The 27,952-nt window shown below is 45.6% G+C and overlaps 1 protein-coding gene across 2 annotated transcripts; it reads left to right on the forward strand.

Moving 5' to 3' along the window:
* Positions 1-21,221: 21,221 nt before the first annotated feature.
* Positions 21,222-22,573, forward strand: LOC121998658 (glycerophosphodiester phosphodiesterase GDPDL1-like). 2 transcript variants are annotated; one of them, XM_042553661.1, is made up of 3 exons: positions 21,222-21,314; positions 21,520-21,625; positions 22,223-22,573. In XM_042553661.1, exons 1-3 carry the CDS (start codon positions 21,261-21,263, stop codon positions 22,348-22,350), a joined length of 288 nt encoding a protein of 95 aa, XP_042409595.1. In that variant the 5' UTR covers positions 21,222-21,260; the 3' UTR covers positions 22,351-22,573. The 2 variants fall into 2 exon arrangements, with proteins under 2 accessions (XP_042409595.1, XP_042409596.1); XM_042553662.1 differs by having other exon boundaries at positions 21,238-21,314; positions 21,513-21,625.
* The last annotated feature ends 5,379 nt before the right edge of the window (positions 22,574-27,952 follow it).

Genomic DNA, 27,952 nt, shown 5'->3' on the forward strand with positions numbered 1-27,952 from the left:
TTGATTAGACATTAAGCAAGACCAAAAAAAAGTCCAAACAAGTCTGGAGGACCAAATGTTTGGTAGGTAAGTGGAGGTAAAAATTGGAGGAGAGATCCAGTGAGAACGCATTCCCGGTTGAGCGAACAGTAGGCGTCGGTCTGACTTAGGGTTTCAGCGGAACTCAAAGTCAGGACCGGACAGTCCTGAAACTATCAAAATATTAATACTTATTTTTCATGTTATTGCCTGTTTTCCTAACTCTGTGGTGCAGGAAACCTAAGCTGAGAGTTGGATGGAAAAAGGAAGTCCGGGCGCCCCGGAAGGGTCCAAGCGAGCGGAGGTCCAGGCGCCCCGAATGGGTCCAGGCGCTTGGAAGGGGTCGATCCTAGCCACGGGTGCAGCTGAGTTGGCGTGCTCCGATTGACTGACACATGTCAAATCCATGCGCTCGGATCGGTACTGGTGCTTGGACTAGTCCAGCACCTGGAGTTGGATAAAATTTTCACGAATAGAGCTTTGTCGAAGTGCAGTCACATCAATGGTCTCGGTGCACGGGTGTGGTCTAGGTACCCAGAGTTGGATAACTCAGTGACGAAGCAGAATCGGATAGGTCTCGATTGAGGCACCCAGGAGTGGTCCGGGCGCCTAGAAAGCTCTATAAAAGAGATTTCGGCTAATAGCTTCAAGACGACAATTGCTCCGACTTTCATACTCACGTGCTGCTCCGAGAAGCTCTTCACGACACTGAAAAGCTGCTTCGACAACCAATACTCAAGCTACTAGTCTACTTGTTGTCGGTATATTTTATTTATTGCTTTGTACTTAAAATCTTTATATTTATTTGAGCTCATAATGAATTACTCAATGAAAGCACTCATTGAGTGCAAGCCTTGGAGTAGGAGGCGTAAAAAATTCCGAACAAAGTAAAATCAACTTGTGTTAGCGTTTGCTTTTCTCTCTTTATTTTCCGCTGCATTCTCTTGATTTTCGAGAAACGTAAAAAGCGACTCGCATGATTCACACCCCGTTCTCTCGCGTGCATTGATCCTACACTTTCTACCATTAAGTCGTATGCTTCTGGAATCCTTGTTCCTAAGAGTTACATATTGCCAGTTAATGAAGATTAACATCTGCAGCTCCGTACTTCTTTGGTGAAGATGCTCATGGTCATTTTGACCCAACAGTTGAATATTTGCAGTTTATTGACAATTCAAACTTCTCAGTAGATGGAGTGCTTGCAGATTTCCCATCGACAGCATCATCACCTATATGTAAGAATATAATACTCATCCTCCATTTTTTTTTATCTTAAATGTCATTTATCTAGAATATGTTTCTATGGAACTAAAAGAGTTATCCATTTATATAGATTTCTTAGTGTGATAATGTAGGATCGAAGGGTGAATAACGCATTTCGTATGCGTTCTGAAATCGTTCAAAATCAAAGTAATGCAGTAGAAAAACTAAAGATAGAAATAGGAGAAGATGCAGTGATTTTACTTGGTTTGCAACCTCATGACTTTCACTCCAAGGCTTGCAGTCGTTTTAACCACTTTCGATGGGCAATCACTATTAACCTTTTTTAGAAAGAGAAGAAGATTCGTTGCTTTTATAATGATAGAGTTCGGTAACAATCTTACCGACCCTTAACGATTTCAAAATATGCAACTAACAAGGAGTTACCAAATGCTAGGCTCGTTCGATTGTCCGGTTGTGATTTACTGTCGCTCGATTGACATTTTTTCGATCGTGCCCTCAGAACCCCTTGCTCATCGTCTTTCGATTCGCTCGGCATTCTCTCTATGGTCTGGCCGACACGCATTCATCGATCCCACCTCCTTTCGTCGCTCTGCCCGGTGCTCATCGTTTGCACCTCATTTGTTGCCCTGCCAGGTGCTTGTTGTTCGTCGTCATTCATTGGATGTTATACGGCAAGTCTAGTGATCGGGCTCTGTATTTAGGACGGATTTCGCTGTTCATTTGGCTTGGTCTAGTCAGTCGAACTTGCACCTCCTTCGACTAGACTTGAGGGGGAGGCTTGTGATACGAATAGGGGTAGAGGACAGAAGGGTAATTAAGAAGAAAGGGAGGGGCAATCTTGTCGTTCCCTTGTTTAGGGCTTAAGGGGGGTTGGTGGGTTTGGTTTGAGGAGAGGCTGTTTCGTGGAATTTCTGTCCGCCGCCATCTCCCTCTCACGATCCTCGCCGGAGCCGCCATCGGCCGCCACTCCTACTCCTCTCCATCTCCTCCACGCGACGCCACCGCCGGGCGGACCGACCGTTATTCCTCCTCCTTCGTCTCTCTCGACGGCACCATCGACAACAGATCCTCGGGAGGGAGGCCGATGATAGATCGATTTAGAGCGATAGAGGGGGGGGGGGTGAATATCGCGTCTTTTTAAAACTTTTCTTTATCTTTTAAAGTCAGAATTAAACAGCGGAAAATAAAGAGAGACAAAAGTGTTTACTTCGTTTTGAGCCTAGCTCGACTCCTACTCGAAGGCCCGCGGTCCTTAACCGCACCGATGGGCAAATCACTATAATTCTTCTTTCCGAAATCCTCGGAAAGAAGCGAATCGTACAAGTACAAATATGTAAGATAGTAACACTCCTACTATCTTACAGAAATTAAGTGCAGTACTAAAATAAATATATACCGACAATAGAAGAAGTAAATCGTAGCTCGGTCGGTACTGTTGGATGAAGTTGCTTGCAAACTTGATGACAACATGTAGCGTGAGCAGCTTGCAGAAGAGCACAAGAGTTGATTAGAAAGTTCTATCTGGCCTCTGACTTCAAGCCTCAATTTATAGGTATGATGGATGTTCGGTCGACCGATGTTCGGTCGACCGATCCCTCTGTTCGGTCGACCGAACCAGCTCCGATCCCTTCCAGCTGTAGTCTGATGTTGGCTCGATATTCTGCATTAACTGGCTTTCAATGGTTCGGTCGACCGATCATGCCTTTCGGTCGACCGAACAGGATCTTTTCCCTGTTCGTCACAATTAGCTGAGATCTTCATTAAATGTTGTTTGATGCTGATTGGATCGGTCGACCGATCCTCTGGTTCGGTCGACCGATCAGCCTTTTTCCTTTTTCTGCTGATCGATGTTGATGGTCTGTTCCGTTCTGAGTCACTATGGTTCGGTCGACCGATCCTCTTATTCGGTCGACCGATCAAGCTTTGACCGAACTGTACTCTGTTTTGGTCTGAACTGATACCTGCTTTGAGTTGACCTGGTTTGGTCGACCGATCCTCCTGTTCAGTCGACCGATCAGGTCGAACCTGCAAAACAGTGTTAGATAATAATCCTGCAAAACAGATATTAGCACAGTAATATAAAATGCATGAGTAATAATATAAGACAGTAGAACTGTCTTGATCTCAACTTAGAAACCTACCCGGTTTCTTCAGTTGGATCAACGACCTTAGGTTGTTCCCTTCAGGAACTCGACCTCACTGTCGCTCCTCCAGTTGCTTACCTCAACTTACCTGCTAAACATAGTCCTCCAGACCTGTTTGGATTTTTGCCTGCTCAGTGTCTGATCGTCTGATCCACTAAGACTTTTCCAGCAATATTATATTAGCAAACATCAATAATAATACAAAAAACAATGGTAAACATAAACCTAGATTTACCGAGATCCACTGGTCCGGTCGACCACGCGCGGTCGACCGGAAACCATCCGAACAACTTTGCTTGAAGTTCGCTCCTCCAAGACTTCTCGTTACCTAAGGTTATCACCCCTAGGATTTTCTCCACTTGACTTCACTCACCAAGACTCAGTATTCGGCTACCCAGGGATCAAGTCCTCCAGACCTATCCACCTGGCTTCCACGACATACCAAGATTTCCCTTACCTAGCCTACAACTAGGACTCAGTATTCGGCTACCCAGGAATCAAGTCCTCCAGACCTATCCACCTGGCTTCCACGATATACCGAGATTTCTCTTCTTGCCTAGCCTCCAACTAGGATTTCCCTTGCCTAACCTACAACTAGGACTTCCCTAGATCAAGCTTCATACTTAAACATACTTAAACATATTTGTTTGACATTAAAACCTTGGAGGTCGATTGTACCAACAGCCGACGCCGACGAAGCCGCCGACACTGCAGCCCCCCACCCCCACCACATCCCTCTCTCTCTGTCTCGCAGCCCTAACCACCTGAGCTCACCAGCCGACACCGACAACCTCCCTCTCCTCCTCCCCGCGTGTTGCCGCTACCGGACCGGCTACTGCCCCTCTCCTCTTCCTCACGCTCCACTCTTCGCCGACGCTCGCCAGTGCTCCTCCTTCTCCTCACGACATCCTCCTCACGACGACCGCCTCTCCGCATGACTCGACGCCGGCGACAAAGACTACTGCAGAGCCACCTTTGTATCTAGCAGCCACGCTCCGCTCCATCTCCCTCCTGACTTGCGTCCTTCTCTCTTACCGGTGCCCTTCTCTTCGCCGTTCATCGGTCATCGCCACCCGACGCTGCCCTTTGGGGTCGTCGCCCATCTTATTATCGCTGTGAGATCGCCGGCTGACCACGCTCGTGCAACATTTGCCTTGAACCACAGCTGGTTCTCACCGTCGCAAACTGCCTCTGAGTCGCAGCCGTCCCCCATCGTCGTAGACAGCCTCCGATCCATGCTGTCATACATTTCCTATGCTGATTTGGTATCCGGTCCATGTTGTTGTATTCCGGCCTTCGAGCCGTGGCTATGCTTGTCTTTGAATCATCCGACCTGTGTGTTAGATTCTAGATTGTAGGTCATATCTAGGGATGACAATGGGTAGGGTTCGGGTCGGATTCTATATCCTCCGTACTCATACCCATCGGGTATAGGATATCCAATGGGTATACCCATACTCATTAAAGGACCGCATATATTTTATACGTGTAATTTTTCTTCTTTCTATCGAGCTATTATCATTCAAAAAAACATATTAAAATTAACATCCTATTAAAAAATTTATATATAATTATAAAAAATAGATTAAACATCTATATAGGCCTACTAATATCAACAAAAAATAGTAAATTGATTTTAGAAAAAGAAAATTTTCTTTAATATATGTATATATATTATTTAATCGGATATTCGGGTCGGGTATCGGGTATTGATAGTCCCTCCATACCCTCCTCCATTCGGGTCGGATGTCGGATCTTCCATCGGGTTCGGGTGAAATTGCCATCCCTAGTCATATCTCGGCCTGCGTGCCGGTATCTTGTTCAGGCTTTCGCGTTGTCATTGTATCCCGACCTGCGTGCCGATATTTTATCCTGGTCCGTGTGCCGGTGTCTTATCTCAGCTTGCGTGCCGAGATTCTATCCCGGTTTGCGTGTTGGTGTCTTATCCCGGCATGCGTGTCGGTGTCTTATCCCGATCTGCATGCCGATTGCCGATCTCATGTCCCGGCTTGCGTACTGATCTCGTGTCCCGGCCTACGTGCCGATCTCGCTTCCCAGTCCGTGTATCGTCTTCTGAATCCAGGCCTCATTCGGCTCTGTGCCGCTAGACCCAGCTCCACATCCGGCTCCGAGTCACCTGCTCTTCCGGGTCGCGACAACTCGAGCAGCGTCCCATCCGAGGGCGCCCCCTGGGCCAGGGTACGTTCTCCGTACTCACTCCCTCATTTATTTCATTATTATATTATTAGTCTGTTACTCATATGTTCGTTGGATCCGCTTCGAGTCTCGGGATACCAGGGACCGGGGGGGGCCCTGTCGCGGGCCACAGATAGCGTTGACCAGAGGACTTTTGAAAACTTGGTCAACGCAGAAGTCATCTCAGCACATCTCCCTCCGGGACACTACGACTCGATCAACATTCTCATCACCTCACTCGACGATCCGTCTGACTCATATTCTGGATGGGATCATACTAGTTGCCATAAAAAATAATTATTATAGCTAGAAAGATAAATCCCTAATAGCAGCAACGACAGCCATTTAATTAGAATAAATAAATAAATAACTAACGTTGCAGTCTAAATACTTTTAGAAAAAAATTTCCACAAGAAAAACTAATAATTACGATATGAGGATTTTTATTTTTCTCTTTCTGAACATTTAATAGGGCATTGAAGTACTTTTAATAGGGAATTGGAGTACTTTTGCCTCTCTTATTTTATTTTTTAAAATTTGGCATTAGACGTCGTCCAATTTTATAATTTTTTTTATCCATTATTAAGTTAAATTAAGAAGTGTTCATGAAGCTATATTGACTACTTTTTTTGATCTACTATTTATTAGAGGAAAAAATCTTCTCTAATTTATCATAATTGAATCTTAATTCTGAGATTTTTAAGATTACATTTGAAGATCTAATCATTGTACTATATCCCCAAGAGAGATACTTCCTTGTCTACTTATTCCTAGGCATTTATTAGGTATTTGTATTGCCATTAGCACGGTCCTCATCTATTTAGGAAGTGATCGATGTTAAGATGATTTGTTGTTGTCGGGTTGGGCATTAGGCTTCTCGTGTATGTGGCGATCAATGCCAAGAAGTGAGGGGTACGTTATTGTGGACAAGGCTTATGGACGAGGTGTTGATGTTAGAGGCATCTGTTCAATCAATATTAGGCACCTTATAAATGACAAGTTAATACCAGTAAATACGCATATTATATATTTGGATATTTTTCTTTATTATACCGTTTATTACAAGTATTTTTAAATTTATCCTACCGTGGAAAATTTTTAAAGATGGTATGGATCATTCTTATAGTTAACTAGATATTTAGTGCTAATTAGAATATATATATGATCAGGTGGTAAGGACAGGGGACCCTCATGGGCGGAGGGTCAAAGACACGTGGAGGTCAACCCCAAATTCGCGCCGAACGGAAGCATGCCGGGCCGAACGGAAGGATGCCGGGCCGAACGGAAGGATGCCGCGCCGAACGGAAGCATACCGGGCCGAACGGAAGCATGCCGTTCGGCCGAACGGAAGCATGTCGGGCCGAACGGAAGGATGTCACGCCGAACGGAAGCATGCCGGGCCGAACGGAAGGATGTCGCGCTGATCGGAAGCATGCCGAGCCGAATGGAAGGCAACCCGACCATAGCCGGGGTTCCGACGCTAATGTTGAACAGAGTCGTATGGCCGAGCAGGTAGCCCGCTCGGCCGAAGGCACAAAGTAGCAACACTGCGAACAGTCCACCCAACATAAGACCAGTCGGACGTAAGGGGATTGCCGACCGGACGGACACTCGGGACGGAGTAAGAATAGACAACAGGACAAGGAAACATTCTCTGACAGCGGGTATGTTCGAGGAGCAGGCCATACGCAGGATCTTATAACAGGAGTCCGCTGTCCCATCAAAGACGTGCTCGGACTGTAGCAGTAAGGGGTCAGGTAAGCTCTTCTGACAAGCCCATACCGAGGTATGGACAGAGGACACGTATGCACCTCGGTGGATGTGCAGGAGCTCTTTCACCGCTCTATATAAAGAGCTTCATACTTCGCCGGAGGTACGCGTTCAAGACCTTTGGAGCTACTTTTTCCACCACCTGATTACCTGACTTGAGCGTCGGAGGGTCGTCGCCGGGAACCCCTTCCCGGCCCGACTTCTGTGCAGGTCCGCCGGAGCATCGTGCCACCAGTCGAAGATCCACGTCAGCAATCGGAGAGCGCCCCGTGCCCAGCGTCCGTTGATTCAGCATTCGGACAGGATCAATTTGGCGCCGTCTGTGGGAACGCTCTTGCATCCGACCGGAAACAATGGACGAGGCTGGACGACAACACACGGTGACGCTTTCGACGGAGGAACTCGACGCCCTGATCGAGGTAAGGGCCGCCAAGCTTGTGGAGCAAAAATAGAAAGCCACAGCCGAACGGCCGGAGCAACAAGCAACGTCAGCGTCTGGTGGTCGAGCGGAAGCACCGCCGACCACCGTTGCATTTCATCGAGCCCTATTCCGCACCCCTGAAGCCGCAGTAGCTCATAGAGATCGTGGATCTTCTTCGGACGAAAATGCCTAGACGAGATGACAGAAAAGGGAAAGCCCCCCGAGCTGACGCATCGCCCGAGAGGATTAATCGCCAATTTTCAGAGGCTATTCTACGAGATCCTCTGCCGAAGCACTACGTGCCTCCGACGATCGGCGAGTATAATGGGACAACCGACCCAGACGATCATCTGGGTAAGTTTGATAACACAGCTACGCTCCATCAATATACAGATGGAGTAAAATGTCGAGTTTTTCTTACCACTCTCGCGGGATCGGCTCAACGGTGGTTTCGGAGGCTGCCGGACGGATCCATCACAAGCTTCAAGGATTTCCGGACGGCCTTCCTCCACCACTTCGCAAGCAGTCGGCGCTATCAGAAAACCAGTGTTAGTTTGTTTGCCATCAAACAGGAGCCGAGAGAGCCGCTCAGAGCTTATATCCAGCGGTTTAATCATGTAGCCATGGATATTCCAACGGCCACCTCAGAGACAATGATGAACGCATTTACACAACGCCTCGTGGACGGGGACTTCTTCCGCTCGCTCGTTCGGAAGCCGCCTCGAGACTATGACCATATGCTACACCAAGCCAACGAGTACATCAACGTGGAGGAGGCCCAAGCGGCTCGAAGAAAGGAAGCTCCGACTGATCGGGCTCCACCTGCAGAGCGGAAGCCTCCCACCGCTCATCAACCGCCAAGAGGACCGAGGGCCGAAGCAATCCGCTCTCCTCATGTGAGGTCCCACGTGCAAGAGGTAACGGCCGCCCGGCCCAAGCCAAAGAAGAAATGGACCCCGATGTTCTGCTCCTTCCACCGGACGGATACGCACAACACAAGGGATTGTCGAAGTCTTCCCTTCGTGGCTCATCCCATGCCCCGGAATGGCGGCCGACGGTCTCCCTCAGTCGACAGGCGACAGAGAACTAATGAAGCCGATCGGACGAGAGCTGATAGGCGACAGCAACAAACTCCCGATCGGCATCGTTCTCCAAGGCAGGACAATCGCCGAACATCAAGAGAACGGTCCCGACCGTCCGCTCGGGAAGAAGAAAATAGAAGCAATACTTCCCGAGGCAAGATCAACATCATAGCTGGTGGGCCGACCGGAGGAGACTCCAACCGAGCCAGAAAGGCGAGCGTCCGGCAGCTCCAGATCCATGCAGTCGGCTGTAGCCGAGAACGAGCGGAGGGATCCGAAATCAGTTTCGGGCCCGGAGACTTGGAAGGAGTTGAAGTACCCCACGACGACGCTCTGCTCATCAAAGCGGTAATAGCCAACTACACTATTCACCGCGTATTTATTGACACAGGAAGCTCGGTCAACATCATATTTAAGAAGGCGTTCGATCAACTACAAATTGACCGAGCCGAGCTGCTGCCCATGACAACCCCACTCTACGGGTTCACGGGCAACGAAGTCCTGCCGGTCGGGCAAATCCGGCTGGCCATCTCACTGGGAGAAGAGCCGCTCAGGAGGACGAGGACAGCGAACTTCGTGGTGGTGGACTCTTCCTCATCCTACAACGTCATTTTGGGACGACCGGCGCTCAGCGAGTTCCGGGCAGCCGTCTCAACCTTCCACCAGAAGATCAAGTTTCCCGTTGAAGACAAAGTAGGAGAGGTACGGGGAGACCAACTGACAACTCAGCGATGCTACATTGAAATGGTCCGAACAGAAGCAAGTTCCACTCGGAAATAGCCACGGATCGAGGTGAATGCTATAACTGAAAAGCCTCCCTCTTTAGTTTACGAAGAAAAGGAGGAAGTACAGATACACCCCACCCGATCGGAGGCTACAACATTCATCGCGTTCGATCTGGAGGTGAAGCAGAAAGAGGAGCTGATCCAATGCCTCAGAAGAAACCATGATGTCTTCGTCTGGTCGACACATGAGTTGCCCGGAATTTCACCAAGTATTGCGCAGCATGAGCTCCACGTCCGACCGGACGCTCGGCTAGTCAAGCAGAAAAAAAGAGATTTCAGCACCGAGCAGAATGTCATCATCCGAGCAGAGGTGGAGAAACTCTTGGAAGCCGGCCATATACGCGAGATTCAATTCCCGAGCTGGCTGGCGAATGTGGTGCTAGTTTCCAAGCCCGGCAACAAGTGGAGAGTGTGCGTCGATTTTCAGGATCTCAACAAAGCTTGCCCGAAAGACTTTTATCCCCTGCCCCGAATAGATCAGCTGCTGGACTCTACGGCCGGATGCGAATTAATATGTATGCTCGATGCTTACCAAGGCTATCATCAAGTACCGCTCGCCCGTGAAGATCAAGAAAAAGTCAGATTCGTGACGGCCGATGACACATATTGCTATAATGTGATGCCGTTCAGATTGAAGAATGCGGGAGCCACCTATCAGCGCTTGATGAATAAAGTATTCAGAGAACAGATCGGGCGAAATCTGGAAGTGTATGTGGACGACATTCTCATCAAGACCGTCCGAGCGGCCGATCTCTTCAAAGACATGGAGGAAACCTTCCGAACGCTGTGCAAATATGGAGTCAAGCTAAATCCTCAGAAGTGCCTGTTCGGAGCAAAAGGAGGGCGTTTCATAGTGACCGAGCGGGGAATCGAAGCAAATCCCAGCAAGGTGAAAGCTCTACAAGACATGCCGCCTCCAAGAAATACAAGGGAAGTGCAACGTTTGACCGGTCGGATAACCGCCCTGTCCCGTTTCATCTCCAAAACTGCCGACCGGAGCCTCCCTTTTTTCAAAATCTTGCGCAAGGCCACAAGGTTTCACTGGGATGAAGAATGCGATCGGGCGTTCAAACACTTGAAGGCATATCTGAATTCTCTCCCGGTATTGGCCAAGCCGGCTGCGGGTGAGCCACTTTGTATTTACTTGTCTTCAACCGAGCAAGCAATCGGCTCGGCATTAGTGAGGGCGAGCGGAGAGGAGCCCGTGTATTTCCTTAGTCACATTTTAAAAGATGTTGAATCTCGCTACACTGGACTCGAAAAGCTGGCTTTTGCTCTGGTCCTCGCCGCTCGGCGCCTTCGCCCATACTTCCTGGCGCATACCATCATTGTCAAAACCAATAGCCCGCTCGGACGTGTATTATTGAATCCAGAAGCGTCCGGGTGGCTCATCAAATGGACGACGGAGTTAAGTGAATTTGACATCCAATACCAGCCCCGCTCGGCAATCAAAGCGCAATCCTTGGCCGATTTTGTGACTGAGGTGCAAAGGCCGGAGCCGGAAGCTATGTGGAGAGTATATGTGGATGGGTCATCCACTCGGCTCGGAAGTGGGATTGGAATATTGTTGCTCTCCCCTCAAGAAGAAAAGATGCACTTATCCGTCCAGCTGGATTATAAAGCTACTAACAATGAAGCAGAGTATGAGGCCCTCATAGCCGGCTTGCAGGCAGCTCGGCATGTTGGCGCCGCGCAGTAGCTCTCTGGCACTTTTGAAATTAACAGCGCCCGACTCAAGCTCTATGCTGAAGCGTTTGAGAAACTTAAAGCCAATTTTAGAGAAATTATTGTCCAGAAGATACCCAGAGCAGAAAATCAAGCAGCCGATGAGTTAGCCAAACTCGCGAGCTCAATAACGCCGGTCGCCATTCAGCAGCCAATTGAAAAAGTACTGTTGGTGGCGCACGTCGACCGGATGGAAGGCCTCACGTTTCCAAGCGACTGGCGGACACCCATCATAGAGTTCCTCCGCTCGGGCGCCACACCATCCAATGAGAATGAAGCCCAGCTGCTAAGGAGGAGAGTCGGTCGGTTCACACTCATCGGAGATCAGCTTTACAAAAAGGTTTTCTCACGCCCGCTGTTGAAATGCGTGAGCTTGAAGGACTCGGCTTACATCCTCCAAGAAGTACATCAAGGATCGTGCGGAGGGCATCCGGGCGGACGATCACTAGCTAAGAAGATCTGCTAGCTGGATACTTTTGGCCGACTTTACAAGCGGACGCCGCTCGGACCGTGTCGACGTTCCTTTCGTGCCAGAAGTACCATAACTTCTACCACCGACCGGCAGAGGAAATGAAGGCCGCCACTGTGTCTTGCCCGTTCGACCAATGGGGAATGGATATTGTGGGTCTGTTTCCTATGGCGACCGGACAGCGGAAATTTCTATTAGTGGCGATTGATTATTTTTCCAAGTGGGTGGAGGCCGAGCCGCTAGCCAAGATCACCGAGCAGATGGTCAAGAAATTTATTTGGCAGAACATCATCTGTCGGTTCGGCATCCCCCGTCGACTTATCTCCGATAATGGGCGACAATTCACAGGAAAGTTGCTCGAAGATTGGTGCCAAAGCTATGGCATCGAGCAACACTTCACGCCCGTGGCCTATCCCCAAAGTAACGGTCAAGCCGAGGTAGCCAATCGGGAAATTCTTCGCATTCTGCACGCTCGGCTTGATCACTTGGGAGGAAGTTGGGTAGATGAAGTGTCGGGCGTCTTATGGGCCATCCGAACAACTCCAAAGGAAGGGACGGGCGTCACGCCTTTCCACTTGGTGTATGGCGGCGAAGCGGTCATTCATATTGAAGTCGGCGTCGAGTCCGCTCGGATCCAAAATTATGATGAGGACAACGCCGAGCGGAGGAACATGGAGCTGGATTTGGTCGAAGAAGAAAAAGCCAAGGCGTCCGTTCGGCTGATGGCGTACCGGCAGCGGATGAAGCAAAACTACAACCGCCGCGTAATCCCCAGATCATTCCAGGTTGGCGATCTTGTCTGGAAGAAAGTCAAGCCGGTCGGCGACGTTGGCAAGCTAGAGGCACCGTGGGTGGGCCCCTTCAAGGTTATTGAAAAGCTCCGCTCGGGCGCTTATTATTTGGAGGATGAAGGCGGGCGTCAACTGGACCGGTCGTGGAGCGCGAATCATCTCCAGCCTTATCGGGCTGGGTGAAAGGTGCACTAATGTAACTTATTTTTGCATATATGTTGGTCGCCCGTACCCTTGTAATGCAGGAAGCAAAATTAATTCAAAGGATGGCCAATGGGTTTGCTGAGCGGCTGTATTAAAGACCGTTGAGCTCCGACGTTAAATATCGAGAGACGAGCCGGCGTCTATAAACGTCCGAGCGGAAGACCGTCGAGCGCCGACGTTAAATATCGAGAGACGAGCCGGCGTCTATAAACGTCCGAGCGGAAGACCGTCGAACTCCGACGTTAAATATCGAGAGACGAGCCGGCGTCTATAAACGTCCGAGCGGAAGACCGTTGAGCTCCGACGTTAAATATCGAGAGACGAGCCGGCGTCTATAAACCTTCCGAGCGGAAGGCCGTTGAGCTCCAACGTTAAAAATCGAGAGACGAGCCGGCGTCTATAAACGTCCGAGCGGAAGACCGTCGAGCGCCGACGTTAAATATCGAGAGACGAGCCGGCGTCTATAAACCCTCCGAGCGGAAGACCGTCGAGCTCCGACGTTAAATATCGAGAGACGAGCCGGCGTCTATAAACGTCCGAGCGGAAGATCGTCGAGCTCCGACGTTAAATATCGAGAGACGAGCCGGCGTCTATAAACGTCCGAGCGGAAGACCGTCGAGCGCCGACGTTAAATATCGAGAGACGAGCCGACGTCTATAAACGTCCGAGCGGAAGGTCGTCGAGCTCCGACGTTAAATATTGAGAGACGAGCCGGCGTCTATAAACCCTCCGAGCGGAAGGTCGTCGAGCTCCGACGTTAAAAATCGAGAGACGAGCCGGCGTCTATAAACCCTCCGAGCGGAAGGCCGTCGAGCTCCGACGTTAAAAATCGAGAGACGAGCCGGCGTCTATAAACTCTCCGAGCGGAAGACCGTCGAGCTCCGACGTTAAAAATCGAGAGACGAGCCGCCGTCTAAAAACCCTCCGAGCGGAAGACCGTCGAGCTCCGACGTTAAATATCGAGAGTCGGACCGGCAACTATAAACCCTCCGGCCGGAAGACCGTCGAGCTCCGACGTTAAATATCGAGAGTCGAGCCGGCGACTATAAACCCTCCGAGCGGAAGACCGTCGAGCTCCGACGTTAAATATCGAGAGTCGGATCGGCGACTATAAACCCTCCGGCCGGAAGACCGTCGAGCTCCGACGTTAAAAATCGAGAGACGAGCCGGGGTTTATAAACTCTCCGAGCGGAAGACCGTCGAGCTCCGACGTTAAAAATCGAGAGACGAGCTGGCGTCTATAAACCCTCCGAGCGGAAGACCGTCGAGCTCCGCCGTTAAATATCGAGAGTCGGACCGGCGACTATAAACCCTCCGGCCGGAAGACCGTCGAGCTCTGACGTTAAAAATCGAGAAACGAGCCGGCGTCTATAAATCTTCCGAGCGGAAGACCGTCGAGCTCCGACGTTAAAAATCGAGAGACGAGCCGACGTCTATAAACTTCCGAGCGGAAGACCGTCGAGCTCCGACGTTAAAAATCGAGAGACGAACCGGCATCTATAAACCTTCCGGCCGGACGAATGCAATAAAGAGGTTTCACTGGTGAGTCGTTTATTCGATCAGCCAAGTACCCAAAAGTACTTCGTCAACGTCCAGCGAACAACCTCTTTTGTCGAGACATGATATATTAAGCCGAGTGGAAAATCTACGCAAAATACTTCGTGAGAAATCCCTTGCAAAACGCAAGAGAGGTAGGATGAGAGGCGATTAACGAGGAGAAGCGGAGGATGGTTTCTTGGATGCACCGCTCAGCACTACGGGCGTCCAGTGTCACGCCCCGAGGAAGTCCCTGTCCGAAGAAATTTCGGCAGCACCTCCCCTGTACGGGTGACAATCTGAAGCAATTCTACATACAAAATATACATCAGCCACAAGCGGCTGGAATATACACACAACCACGCAGTTTATATCATCAGCCCACTCGGCTGGAACAAAATAAACAACCACGCAGTTATATATATATTTAACAGCCTACACGGCTGTACTAAAACCAAAAACACAACGGAAAAAAAACAACACATACAACCCAAAACGAAAACTGCTAGCCGGCTAGGCTTACACAATAAACAAAGCAACATTTCCAGAAATAAAACCGGAACACAGAACCAAAAACTCACATATCATATACCATGATAAAACAACAAAAAGACAGCGACATGTCTTCTGATGTGACGCGGGGACCAGCAAACAGGATGCTCCAAGCGACACCATAAATAACCTGGTACCTGAAAAAGATAGTGTCCACGGGGGTGAGTTCAACAACTCAGCGAATACCAATAGACATGCCTAGTAAGATATATCTAACAGCAATAAACATGGAATACAACTTCCGAATAATATATAGGAAATATACAAAATTGAAAAGTAACCGAGGAAGCTGTACTCACCAGGAACTCCTATCCTGAACTAAAGGGTCATCAAACCGATACGCAGTATGTCTCCTGTATGCTTGTCAAACAAATGCATCCACCAAAATGCAGCATATAAGTGCAGCAAATACAAACAAATAAATGCAATCAATGCATGTGATGACCGTGCACTCTAACATCACTACTCCTGAACAGTGACCGAATGGACGGAATGCTGTCGGAGTACTTCTGTCCTCTGACCCCAAATCATAAATGGGGGAGCTCAATGCTCTCATCTCTCGGTACACGATGACGGGGAGGTATCTCTGCCGGCTACCACGTTGAGTCACCTGACCAACGGAGCCAAACAGCAGCACCGCCACACACCTGTCTGTTATACCACTAATCCATGAGCGGAACTGTCTGGCGGCTACCACGCTGAGTCCTCAGACCAACGGAGCCAAACAGCAGAACCGCCACACACCTGTCTGATATACCACTAACCCATGAGTGGTGGTGTGTGCAGTACATGTAACTAGCGATGTGCTCAACCATAGTGGAGCCGACAATTGCCCAGCATGCAATCATGATGCATGATACTAAGCATGACAATAAACTGATCAGCATAACCATATCCTTATACATAAAATGAGTATCATAATATCGATGGTCACATACCAAGATCTAGAGTACACAGGTCAGATAGAATATCAAAAATCTATGTCCTGAACATAATAAGTATGGAATATCCTAATCAGCATAGAAAAATCCATATATACATAATATGGGTACCACAGTATCAGTAGGTCAAATCCACGGATCTAGGGTATACATGTCCTCTATGGTATAACAACCAAGATCCTAAACATATCCCCCTTCCATAGCATATGTACCAACAATATGCACAGATCAAAGCCACAAGGTCTAGGTACATGAATCATATATGATATACCAATAGAAATACACAATCCAGGCATGGCATAAAGGCCTAAGTATCAGATAATTTGGATACACATGCCAGAAACAAAAATCCAGAGCCTAATCCTAACCTCAGTAAAGCATGGTATGTCACTCTAGAAACTAAGATACTCATGGCAATAAGATACTCATGGCAACAAATCACGAGATATAAGCACGGATACATCACAGGCGACAAACCTAACATGCTATGGATATCAAACAGTGTCATACCAAAGGTAAACATGTTCATTGCTTGTAGTTATAAAATACTATGCACATCCAAATGACAATATCATAAAAGATAAGTCAAGAGGTACCCGCCTCCAATGTAGATCGAATCAAACCAATCCAATGTCGAGACGCCCGTCTCAAATCACAGCCCTGCAATCACATGATATACATATATATATTATTTAGCTAATCACATAATCAACAACTAGCTAAACCTAGAACCTAATCCAACGTCGATTAGGTCACCCTGTTTAATTCCACATAAATATTCAAACCAAAGTAGATGATAAATCCAAGAAGCAATTTGTACAGGAATGTATCTACTAGAATCCAACAAACATAACCACACTCACCTCAAACAACCCCCAAAACTTCAACCGAAACCTTACTCAGCCGTAAGAATGCATAGGACAGAAATATGCCTAGAGGAAGTCCATCAAGGAGTTGTTCCTATGCCTCCCACGAGTCCAACATCAGGAAGAACATCACAACGGAAACTAATTAGACCATTATCAATGAATTCTTCAAGATTCCAGACAAGCTTACCTAGATTGATCACCCTCTGGTGGTGGCACTCGAATAGAACAAAGAGGAGGAAAAAGGTAAGGATGCAGCCATACTTTCTCGGTTAGAATCTGTTGTTCCGGTGATGCAACATCAATTCCGCAAAGGTGTTTGCTCTATGGAGGAAGCAAGGCACGAGAGGAGATCGGCTAAAGATGGAATTAGGGAAGGCTTGTCCGGCAATGGGTTGATCGCTAGCGAAGATCGATGCTAGGGCTTGGCTCCCCCTTCCTTGCCGAAGATCTTCCTGTGCAGGCGACAACCTTGAGAGGAAGATGACCCAATAACCTCCGGTGATCAGCGGAGAAGAAAGCAAGATCAGTGACTGCACAACACCTATGCGATCGGACGATGTCCGCCGGCAACACGGCATCAAGCAGCATCGACTCGAGAGGAAGGAGAGGGAGTGGAGGCTCGGTCAGTTTGTGAACCCAACCTAGGGCTCAGGAAAATCGGCCAAATCGGGCGGCGATGGCTCGGCCGGCAGTGGCTCGTGCTCGCCGGCGCTTGTGCAGGGACGGAGGAGAAGGGAGATGGGAAGGAGTAGAAGGAGAAGGGAAAGGAGCTTCGGCGCCACCCGGAGATGAAGAGAAGTGATCGGCGCCGGTTGGGAAGGGAGGTTAGGGCACAAATAAGGTTGAAGAAGAGGGCGCGTCGGGTTCGGTGGTGAGGGAGTGAAAACGGCGTTTATGGGGAGAAAGAAAAGAAAAAGAAAAGAATATAAATAAATAAACTTTTCCTCTCTTAAATGGGGTAGCCTAAACAGGCTTTCCCTGGGTCCCGTTTTCATCCCCGTAAACTCGATCATACGAGCTCCGAAAAAATCTCGAAAAATTTCTAAAAAATCCGAAAAATTCTCTTATCATTATTCACCATTTTTTCGGTATTTTACATCCAGTCAGTCGGACTATGCGCCTCTTTCGACTAGACTTGAAGGGGAGTCATGTGATCCGGTAGTAAGGACAGGGGACCCTCATGGGCGGAGGGTCAAAGACACGTGGAGGTCAACCCCAAGTTCGCGCCGAACGGAAGCATGCCGGGCCGAACGGAAGGATGCCGGGTCGAACGGAAGCATGCCGGGCCGAACGGAAGCATATCGGGCCGAACGGAAGCATGTCGTTCGGCCGAACGGAAGCATGCCGCGCCGAACGGAAGCATACCGGGCCGAACGGAAGCATGCCGGGCCGAACGGAAGGATGCCGCGCCGATCGGAAGCATGCCGGGCCGAATGGAAGGCAACCCGACCATAGCCGGGGTTCCAACGCTCATGTTGAACAGAGTCGTATGGCCGAGCAGGTAGCCTGCTCGGCCGAAGGCACAAAGTAGCAACACTGCGAACAGTCCACACAATATAAGACCGGTCGGACGTAAGGGGATTGCCAACCGGACGGACACTCGAGACGGAGTAAGAATAGACAACAGGACAAGGAAACATTCTCTGACAGCGGGTATGTTCAAGGAGCAGGCCGTACGCAGGATCTTATAACAGGAGTCCGCTGTCCCATCAAAGACGTGCTCGGACTGTAGCAGTAAGGGGTCAAGTAAGCTCTTCTGACAAGCCCATACCGAGGTATGGACAGAGGACACGTATGCGCCTCGGTGGATGTGCAGGAGCTCTTTCACCGCTCTATATAAAGAGCCTCATACTTCGCCGGAGGTACGCGTTCAAGACCTTTGGCGCTACTTTTTCCACCACCTGCTTACCTGACTTGAGCGTCGGAGGGTCGTCGCCGGGAATCCTTTCCCGGCCCGACTTCTATGCAGGTCCGCCGGAGCATCGTGCCACCAGTCGAAGATCCACGTCAGCAGTCGGAGAGCGTCCCGTGCCCAGCGTCTGTTCATTCAGCATTCGAACAGGATCAAAATATATATATATATATATATATATATATATATATATATATATATATATATATATATATATATATATATATATATTAAGGACATTTGTAGTAGTGCATGCACAAGTGTGAAGATGTCACATGAAAAATTGAGGTGTTAAAGGGCTCTCATATATTTTTTTTTATTAGACAAATATAAACAAATACTTTCTTAGAATAGTATGACGTGAAGCCTTACTAAAAATGTTAAAACGAAAAGAAAAAACAGAGTCGCGAGGCAGAATGCACAAGAACAATCTTCACAGAATCTAACTTGCCTACCATTTTAGACCCCCACCCCTACTTTTTTGCCACTTTATATGAAAAAAGACCTCACCTCCCTCCCTAAATTCTACACAAAATTTCAAGTCAACAAATATTTAATTCCATATATATTTTTTTTAGTGGAGACGCAAAAAGTCAAATTCAACTGCGTCGACACGTAAAGCCTTCTAAATGCTCGACTCGTGCACATTTTAATGTATCCTGAACAAATAAGTCCACTCGTCATGTATTGAGTAGCCGCCACTTGTTTGACTCTGAGGCCGTAAACAAATCCGGCCGAATCCAGGGTGCTAAAAGTTCTTTATAAAATAATTGGATCTAAAATAGTTAAATTGTTAAAATAATGTTTTAAATTTAATTTAGTTGATTTTTTTTATAAATTTGAGTTTGATTTATTTAAATGTCATCCAACTCTCAATTTAAATTTATTTTAAAATTTTTACCTTTTAAATCTATTCAATTACTTATAGAACTTGATAATATAAATATGTACGAGTTAACTCCTCAGGAAAAAAATAAAATCGGTTCAAAATTTTAACTTTTTACATAAAGGAAAAAAAAGAGGGATGTTTGAGTGTATGGCACGACATCGATCGTCCTACACTCACCAAAGTAACACAAGCACGCAAGAAAGCGTAAACGAGTTAAAATGATGAAGTCATTCTACATTAGATTCCATAATTATGTATTATTTTCAATGTAATTACCTTATATAGTGATATAAGAAGTTATGATTAGAAATTTTAAATTTTATAATGTTTGAAGTTAAAAAAAAAAACATCATATAATAGCTTATTAATTATCAATTGTAGGAGAAGCAAGAAGATCAAGGCGGAGAAGATCGACGTAGAAGAGCCCGAAGGAGAAGTGCAAGAGGAAGAAGAGGATACAAAAGTGGAGGGTGAGATGGGAGATAGGATAGTGTGAAGCTACTGGAGAAGTTGATTGAAGGCATTGATACAAGTGGAAGAGACATACATGCACATTTTGGTAGAAAAGGAAGTTAAGTTTTTCTTCATCAACTCAACTACCTTTTACACCAAATATAATAGAAAAAAGGCAAAAAAAAAAAAAAAAACATACAACTTTGATTAATTTTCGCACATTATATTCCATCAACTAACTTGGTCGAGCAGCCTTTGCATTGAGAATTACATCATGGAACACTAAAAATTAATTAAAATTCAACAAATAAATAGATTAAATTTTCCACAAATGCATGAAGAATAATTCGGTTTGAGTTGTACTGCCGGCCAAGTCTCCTTAGTTTGCACTCGCTTGGATGCTTCCCTCCACATTAATTCCCCATGCATTCCGCCACGTGAGCGTATCTAACCATCTCCATTAATCAATTTCCATGGTCAATCTCAACCAATTAGGCCCCTCCTCACCCCCAAAACCCCCATATAAACCCTACTCCACCACCTTCCATTTCACTCGTCAAGCTTCGCCTACCTCCTCCTCCTCCTCCTCCTTGTTTAGTCATGGCTTTTGTTGTGCGCTCACTCTTCCTAATTCTGTTAGCGATCACCATAGCTCTTGATGGCGTGCTCCTATCCACTGAGGCGCGCACTTTGAAAGAAATTGGGGTGCTCCGAGATGGTAGGAAGATGGTCGAGTTCATTAATGATCAAGTGACTTTTGAGGCAATGAAGATAGGAGGGTCGAGCCCAATAATCAAGCATGCAAAAGAGAACAACAATTACTCACATCAAGATGAGGGACCGAGTCCGGGGATTGGGCACCGAATAATCAAGCACGCAGAAGAAAATAACAATGACTCACAAAATGTAAAGGATGAGGGACCAAGTCCTGGGATTGGACATTAAATTATAGCGAAGATATATTTACTTTATATGTCATCAATTGAAGTAATATGAATGTAATCATATATTTAGTTTGGAGTAATTAATATACATGATGTGGTGGTTTGACTAATTATATCGGAATAATACATTTTATATGATCAATTTATATAAAATCAATTTTTTATTGTTGAAATTTAAATTTTATGGTAAATGAGAGAGAAATTAGGAGAATAATAAAAAAAACACTTAATTTAATAGCTTTTCTAAACTACTACTAATATTAAAAATAAATATCAGTTTATTTTAAACTGCGTCAAGCTGCGCAAGTTTCGACTCGTTCACTCTGGCGACGAGGATGGCGAGCGTTTGCCGGAATGGAGGTTACGGCGAGTGCTTCTCCATTAAAAGGGTCAGCATTGTGAGAGATTTAAGCTCCTCCGTTATTTTTCTTTCTATTTTTTTTTTTTTACTGTCACAGAGATTGACGAATCGAATGATTATTAGGTTTCCTCGGATCAGGAAACCATCAATCGGAACCCTATTGAAAGGGGATTCTTTTTTATTTTTCTTTTTTATATATATATTAGAAAACATTTTGGTTTTGAAGTTTGCAGGATTTATCTTTGGGATTGTGGAATGTTGTTAAATGTGTTTATTTTTGTCGCACTTCTCATGGGGCTGCAGCTGCAAATTCTTCCGCACAATGGCAGACCTTGAGTGGTATGATTAAGGGTTTTGTTATCAGTACTATGCTTTGAGGATGCATGTTATTCTGCTCAATGGATGTATTGTACAAGAATTGAGAAAAAAAACGAACTTTCTTCCATCAAAGGCATCAAATTTTTGTTGTTTCCTCTTTGTACGAGTTAAGTTGATTTTCTTTACAAGTTGAACCCAAGTTTTCATTTCAAAATTTGGTTTTCTATTATACTACTTGATATTATGCTCAACCAAAATCATAAAAGCAATATACTCTTGAATTTGAATGGTTGGAAAGTAGAGAGTTTGTCCCATATAGATGATAAATAATCCCTAAGAAATTCCTCAAGGGGCACAGCTACTATCAAAGATGATCGAATTTTTTTCCATTGTTTTTCTTTACCTGATACATCTCAGTACTACCTTACATGTTGTAATTTGCTAATAGTATCATATGTTATTATTGGATATTTGTTACAAGGTTATTCAAGCACAATTCTGTATTCTAAATTACTATCTAACTAATATGGAAATTGTTAAATTTCACTTTCCAAGCTGCCATTGTATAATTTATGTGACTTGTCATAGTATATATTTACTTTCACATCCATTTCGCAGGTAATGCTCCCTTAGTTATATCACGTGGCAGCTTCTATGGAGTTTTCCCAGAGTCCAGCCAGTATGCTTACCAATTTGCACTGGCAAATAGTGTGGAAAATGTATTTTATATTGTGACCTTCAATTAACAAAATATGGAGCTGGAATCTGCCAGTCAGATTATAGACTGGATAATTCAACAACTATTTCATCTGTCTTCCCGGAAGGGCAAAAACTTATCCTGTCAATGGAAAACAGCTTCAAGGATGGTTTTCTGTTGATTTCACTTCAGATCAATTAGATAACAATGTCTCATGTGAGTGTAGCTTTTTTATGTTTACTATTGAGTTGTATTAACTTTTTTATGCAGTCAGTTTAAGATTTAACTGGGAGTGAAAATCAAGATTTAATGAATTGCAGATTACATAGATTATTTTAATTAGGTATCTTCTCATAAAGTTTCTCTTTTATTTAGTAGATGATATTTTTCCATGTTGAAGTTTATTGATGAATATCTGTATATAACATTGATAATAATAATAATAGCACCATTTTTTGTTTGCACATCTACTCGTAGCTGCTGCATTCTTGTACGTGCATGGAAAGAAGCTTCTCCTATTCTTTTTAATGATGAAAAGATTCTTCACAGTTATAATCTTAAAAACAATATGCATTGACATTGATAGTGATTTTTTTACCATATTAAGTGTTATAAAAATTTCAGATAATGACTAATTCCTTGTTTCATATCAATATAATAATTAATAAGTCATCTAAACTTTTCCTTTTTATGTTTTATGTGATTCAAAGTGTCTTTTCTCGACCAAGCATATTTGATGCAAGTCTGCCAATATCTATGGTGGAAGATGTTGCTGGGCTTCACCCATCTCAATATTGGATAAATGTTCACGTAAGAGCTTCAAAATTTTAGTTATTTTATCTTGATGTTCTTTGGAGAAAAATCTTTATTTCATCTTCATGTTTCTACATTTATCTTTTCTTCGGTGAAATACTTGAGCTTAAAAGTATGGTAAAATGAAGATTTAGAAACTAATATTAAGGAGTTATCACTAAGATGTCCCATCTATTTCTATGAACTTAATATTCCACAGCTATTTAGAAATTTAACATCTGAGATACTGATTAACTTTATGATGCCTTTCAACTTGTCATCCAATACATTTTTCAGGGATCACAATCTGTTGTGGACTACATTACATCAGTTTCAAAGCAAATAGTTATTGATTTTATATCGTCTCTAGAAGTAGAATTCCTAAAAACTATGAATTGGATGTTCGGAAGAGCCAAGACAAAGTTCATTTTCCTATTCTTAAATGTGGATTATGTGGAACCTTCCACAAATCAAACTTATAAGGCTCTTCTTGTTGATATTTTTGTTGGTACAATCGACCTCTGGGGTTTCGATATTTGATAATATACCAATGTCAGATCAAAAGGTCACGGGTTCGAATCTTGGAAACAACCTCTTGCAAAAAGCAGGGTAAGGTTGCGTACAATGGATCCTTCCCCGGGACCCCGCATGGCGGGAACTTCATGCACCGGGCTGCCCTTTTCCCAATGTCAGATCAGGTTGACTAAGGGTTAATCCAAATAAGAGGTCTGAAAGAGTAAAGTCTAGTCAGGACTAGATGACTGGCAAGGGTAAGTCCTAACCAAAGGTTTGGCAGGTGAGAAGTCTACTAAGTAACTAGTCCTAATCGAAGGTTAGTCAAGGGGTAAGTCCTAACTGGATGTTAGGCAGATGAGAAGTCTATTGAGCAACTAGTCCTAATTGTAGGTTAGGCAAGAGGAAGTCCTGGTGAGTGGAGCTAGGGAATGGAAGCCCTAGTGAGTAAAGCTAGGCCCTAGTGAGTAGAGCTAGATGGTGGAAGTCCTGGTGTGTGAAGCTAGGCAGACTTGGTAAGTGAAGCTAGACCCTAGTGAGTGATGTTAGGTAGTGAAATTCCTAATGAATGAAGCAGGCAGTGGAAGTCCTAGTGAGTGAAACTAGACCCTAGTGAGTGAAACTATGTGAAGAAAGTTCTAATGAGTGAAGCTAGACAGTGCTCTAGGTAATGAGTGACCGACTGGTTTCCGATTGACCACTCGCGGTCGACCGAACCAGCGAATTCATAATACTGCTAACACTGTTCTATTTTACTATTATATATATATTGTGCTAACTCAGTGTTGCAGGTAAGGTTTAGTAGATCATATTGATTAGACATTAAGCAGGACCAAAAAAAAGTCCAAACAAGTCTGGAGGACCAAATGTTTGGTAGGTAAGTGGAGGTAAGAATTGGAGGAGAGATCCAGTGAGAACGCATTCCCGGTTGAGCGAACAGTAGGCGTCGGTCCGACTTAGGGTTTCAGCGGAACTCAAAGTCAGGATCGGACAGTCCTGAGACTATCAAAATATTAATACTTATTGTTCATGTTATTGCCTGTTTTCCTAACTCTGTGGTGCAAGAAACCTACGCTGAGAGTTGGATGGAAAAAGGAAGTCCGGGCGCCCCAGAAGGGTCCAAGCGCGCGGAGGTCCAGGCGCCCCGAATGGGTCCAGGCGCTTGGAAGAGGTCGATCCTAGCCACGGGTGCAGCTGAGTTGGCGTGCTCCGATTGACTGACACATGTCAAGTCCAGGCGCTCGGATCGGTACAGGTGCTTGGACTAGTCCAACACCTGGAGTTGGATAAAATTTTCACGAATAGAGCTTCGCCGAAGTGCAGTCACATTAGTGGTCTCGGTGCTCGGGTGTGGTCTAGGTACACAGAGTTGGATAACTCAGTGACAAAGCAGAATCGGATAGGTCTCGATTGAGGCACCCAGGAGTGGTTCGGGCGCCTAGAAAGCTCTATAAAAGAGACTTCGGCTAATAGCTTCAAGACGACAATTGCTCCGACTTTCATACTCACGTGCTGCTCCGAGAAGCTCTTCACGACACTGAAAAGCTGCTTCGACAACTAATACTCAAGCTACTAGTCTACTTGTTGTCGGTATATTTTATTTATTGCTTTGTACTTAAAATCTTTGTATTTATTTGAGCTCATAATGAATTACTCAATGAAAGCACTCATTGAGTGCAGGCCTTAGAGTAGGAGGCGTAAAAAATTCCAAACAAGGTAAAATCAACTTGTGTTAGCATTTGCTTTTCTCTCTTTATTTTCCGCTGCATTCTCTTGATTTTCGAGAAACATAAAAGCGACTCGCATGATTCACACCCCGTTCTCTCGCGTGCATTGATCCTACACTTTCTATCATTAAGTCGTATGCTTCTGGAATCCTTGTTCCTAAGAGTTACATATTGCCAGTTAATGAAGATTAACATCTGCAGCTCCATACTTCTTTGGTGAAGATGCTCATGGTCATTTTGACCCAACAGTTGAATATTTGCAGTTTATTGACAATTCAAACTTCTCAGTAGATAGAGTGCTTGCAAATTTCCCATCGACAGCATCATCACCTATATGTAAGAATATAATACCCATCCTCCATTTTTTTTATCTTAAATGTCATTTATCTAGAATATGTTTCTATGGAACTAAAAGAGTTATCCATTTATATAGATTTCTTAGTCTGATAATGTAGGATCGAAGGGTGAATAACGCATTTCGTATGCGTTCGGAAATCGTTCAAAATCAAAGTAATGCAGTAGAAAAACTAAAGATAGAAATAGGAGAAGATGCAGTGGTTTTATTTAGTTTGCAACCCCATGACTTTCACTCCAAGGCTTGCAGCCATTTTAACCATTTTTGATGGGCAATCACTTTTAACCTTCTTTAGAAAGAGAAGAAGATTCGTTGCTTTTATAATGATAGAGTTCGGTAACAATCTTACCGACCCTTAACGATTTCAAAATATGCAACTAACAAGGAGTTACCAAATGCTAGGCTCGTTTGATTGTCCGGTCGCTCGATTGACATTTTTTCGATCGTGCCCTCAGAACCTCTTGCTTATCGTCTTTCGATTCGCTCAGCATTCTCTCTATGGTATGGCCGACACGCATTCATCGATCCCGCCTCCTTTCGTCGCTCTGCCCGGTGCTCATCGTTTGCACCTCATTTGTTGTCCTGTCAGGTGCTTGTTGTTCGTCGTCATTCATTGGATGTTATACGGCAAGTCTAGCGATCGGGCTCTGTATTTAGGACGGATTTCACTGTTCGTTTGGCTTGGTCTAGTTAGTCGAACTTGCACATCCTTCGACTAGACTTGAGGGGAAGGCTTGTGATACGAATAGGGGTAGAGGACAGAAGGGTAATTACGAAGAAAGGGAGGGGCAATCTTGTCGTTCCCTTGTTTAGGGCTTAAGGGGGGTTGGTGGGTTTGGTTTGAGGAGAGGCTGTTTCGTGGAATTTCTGTCCGCCGCCATCTCCCTCTCACGATCCTCGCCGGAGCCGCCATCGGCCGCCACTCCTACTCCTCTCCATCTCCTCCTCGTGACGCCACCGCCGGGCGGACCGACCGTTATTCCTCCTCCTTCGTCTCTCTCAACGGCACCATCGACAACAGATCCTCGGGAGGGAGGCCGATGATAGATCGATTTAGAGTGATAGAGGGGGGGGGGGTGAATATCGCGTCTTTTTAAAAGTTTTCTTTATCTTTTAAAGTCAGAATTAAACAGCGGAAAATAAAGAGAGACAAAAGTGTTTACTTCGTTCTGAGCCTAGCTCAACTCATACTCGAAGGCCCGCGGTCCTTAACCGCACCATGGGCAAATCACTATAATTCTTCTTTCCGAAATCCTCGGAAAGAAGTGAATCATACAAGTACAAATATGTAAGATAGTAACACTCCTACTATCTTACAAAAATTAAGTGCAGTACTAAAATAAATATATACCGACTGATATGGGTTAGGTTTTATGGGTCTCCGGATGAGGAAAGAAAAGGAAGAAAGAATCAAAGGAGGTAGGCCAATAACGACCGAGACATACTTTCAGAACAAAGATAGGCCAATATCGGTCGATACATGTCTGCCGAATGAAGGTAAGCCAATATCGGTCGGGACATACCTTCATAGCAAAGGTAGGGCAATATCGGTCGATACATGCCTACCGTATGAAGGTAAGCCAATATTGGTCGGGACATACCTTCAGAGCAAAGATAGACCAATATCGGTTGATACATGCCTGCCGTATGAAGGTAAGCCAATATTAGTCGGGACATACCTTCAGAGCAAAGATAGACCAATATTGGTCGATACATGCCTGCCGTATGAAGGTAAGCCAATATCGGTCGGGACATACCTTCATAGCAAAGGTAGGCCAATATCGGTCGATACATGTCTGCCGTATGAAGGTAAGCAAATATTGGTCGGGACATACCTTCAGAGCAAAGATAGACCAATATCGGTCGATACATGCCTGCCGTATGAAGGTAAGCCAATATTGGTCGGGACATACCTTCAGAGCAAAGATAGATCAATATCGGTCGATACATGCCTGCCGTATGAAGGTAAGCCAATATCGGTCGGGACATACCTTCATAGCAAAGGTAGGCCAATATCGGTCGATACATGTCTGTCGTATGAAGGTAAGCCAATATCGGTCGGGACATACCTTCAGAGCAAAGATAGACCAATATCGGTCGATACATGCCTGCCGTATGAAGGTAAGCCAATATTGGTCGGGACATACCTTCAGAGTAAAGATAGACCAATATCGGTCGATACATGCCTGCCGTATGAAGGTAAGCCAATATCGGTCAGGACATACCTTCAGAGCAAAGATAGACCAATATCGGTCGATACATGC

This window comes from Zingiber officinale, chromosome 6A, assembly GCF_018446385.1.
Source record: "Zingiber officinale cultivar Zhangliang chromosome 6A, Zo_v1.1, whole genome shotgun sequence".
NCBI lineage: Eukaryota > Viridiplantae > Streptophyta > Magnoliopsida > Zingiberales > Zingiberaceae > Zingiber > Zingiber officinale.

Bases quoted from the DNA above. Each gene is read 5' to 3' on its own strand.
- LOC121998658 (XM_042553661.1), top strand. From the start codon at position 21,261: ATGGCGAGCGTTTGCCGGAATGGAGGTTACGGCGAGTGCTTCTCCATT. The intron at 21,315-21,519 runs GTCAGCATTGTG...TGAAGTTTGCAG, and splicing joins AGTGCTTCTCCATTAAAAGG to GATTTATCTTTGGGATTGTG. The intron at 21,626-22,222 runs GTATGATTAAGG...TCCATTTCGCAG, and splicing joins ACAATGGCAGACCTTGAGTG to GTAATGCTCCCTTAGTTATA.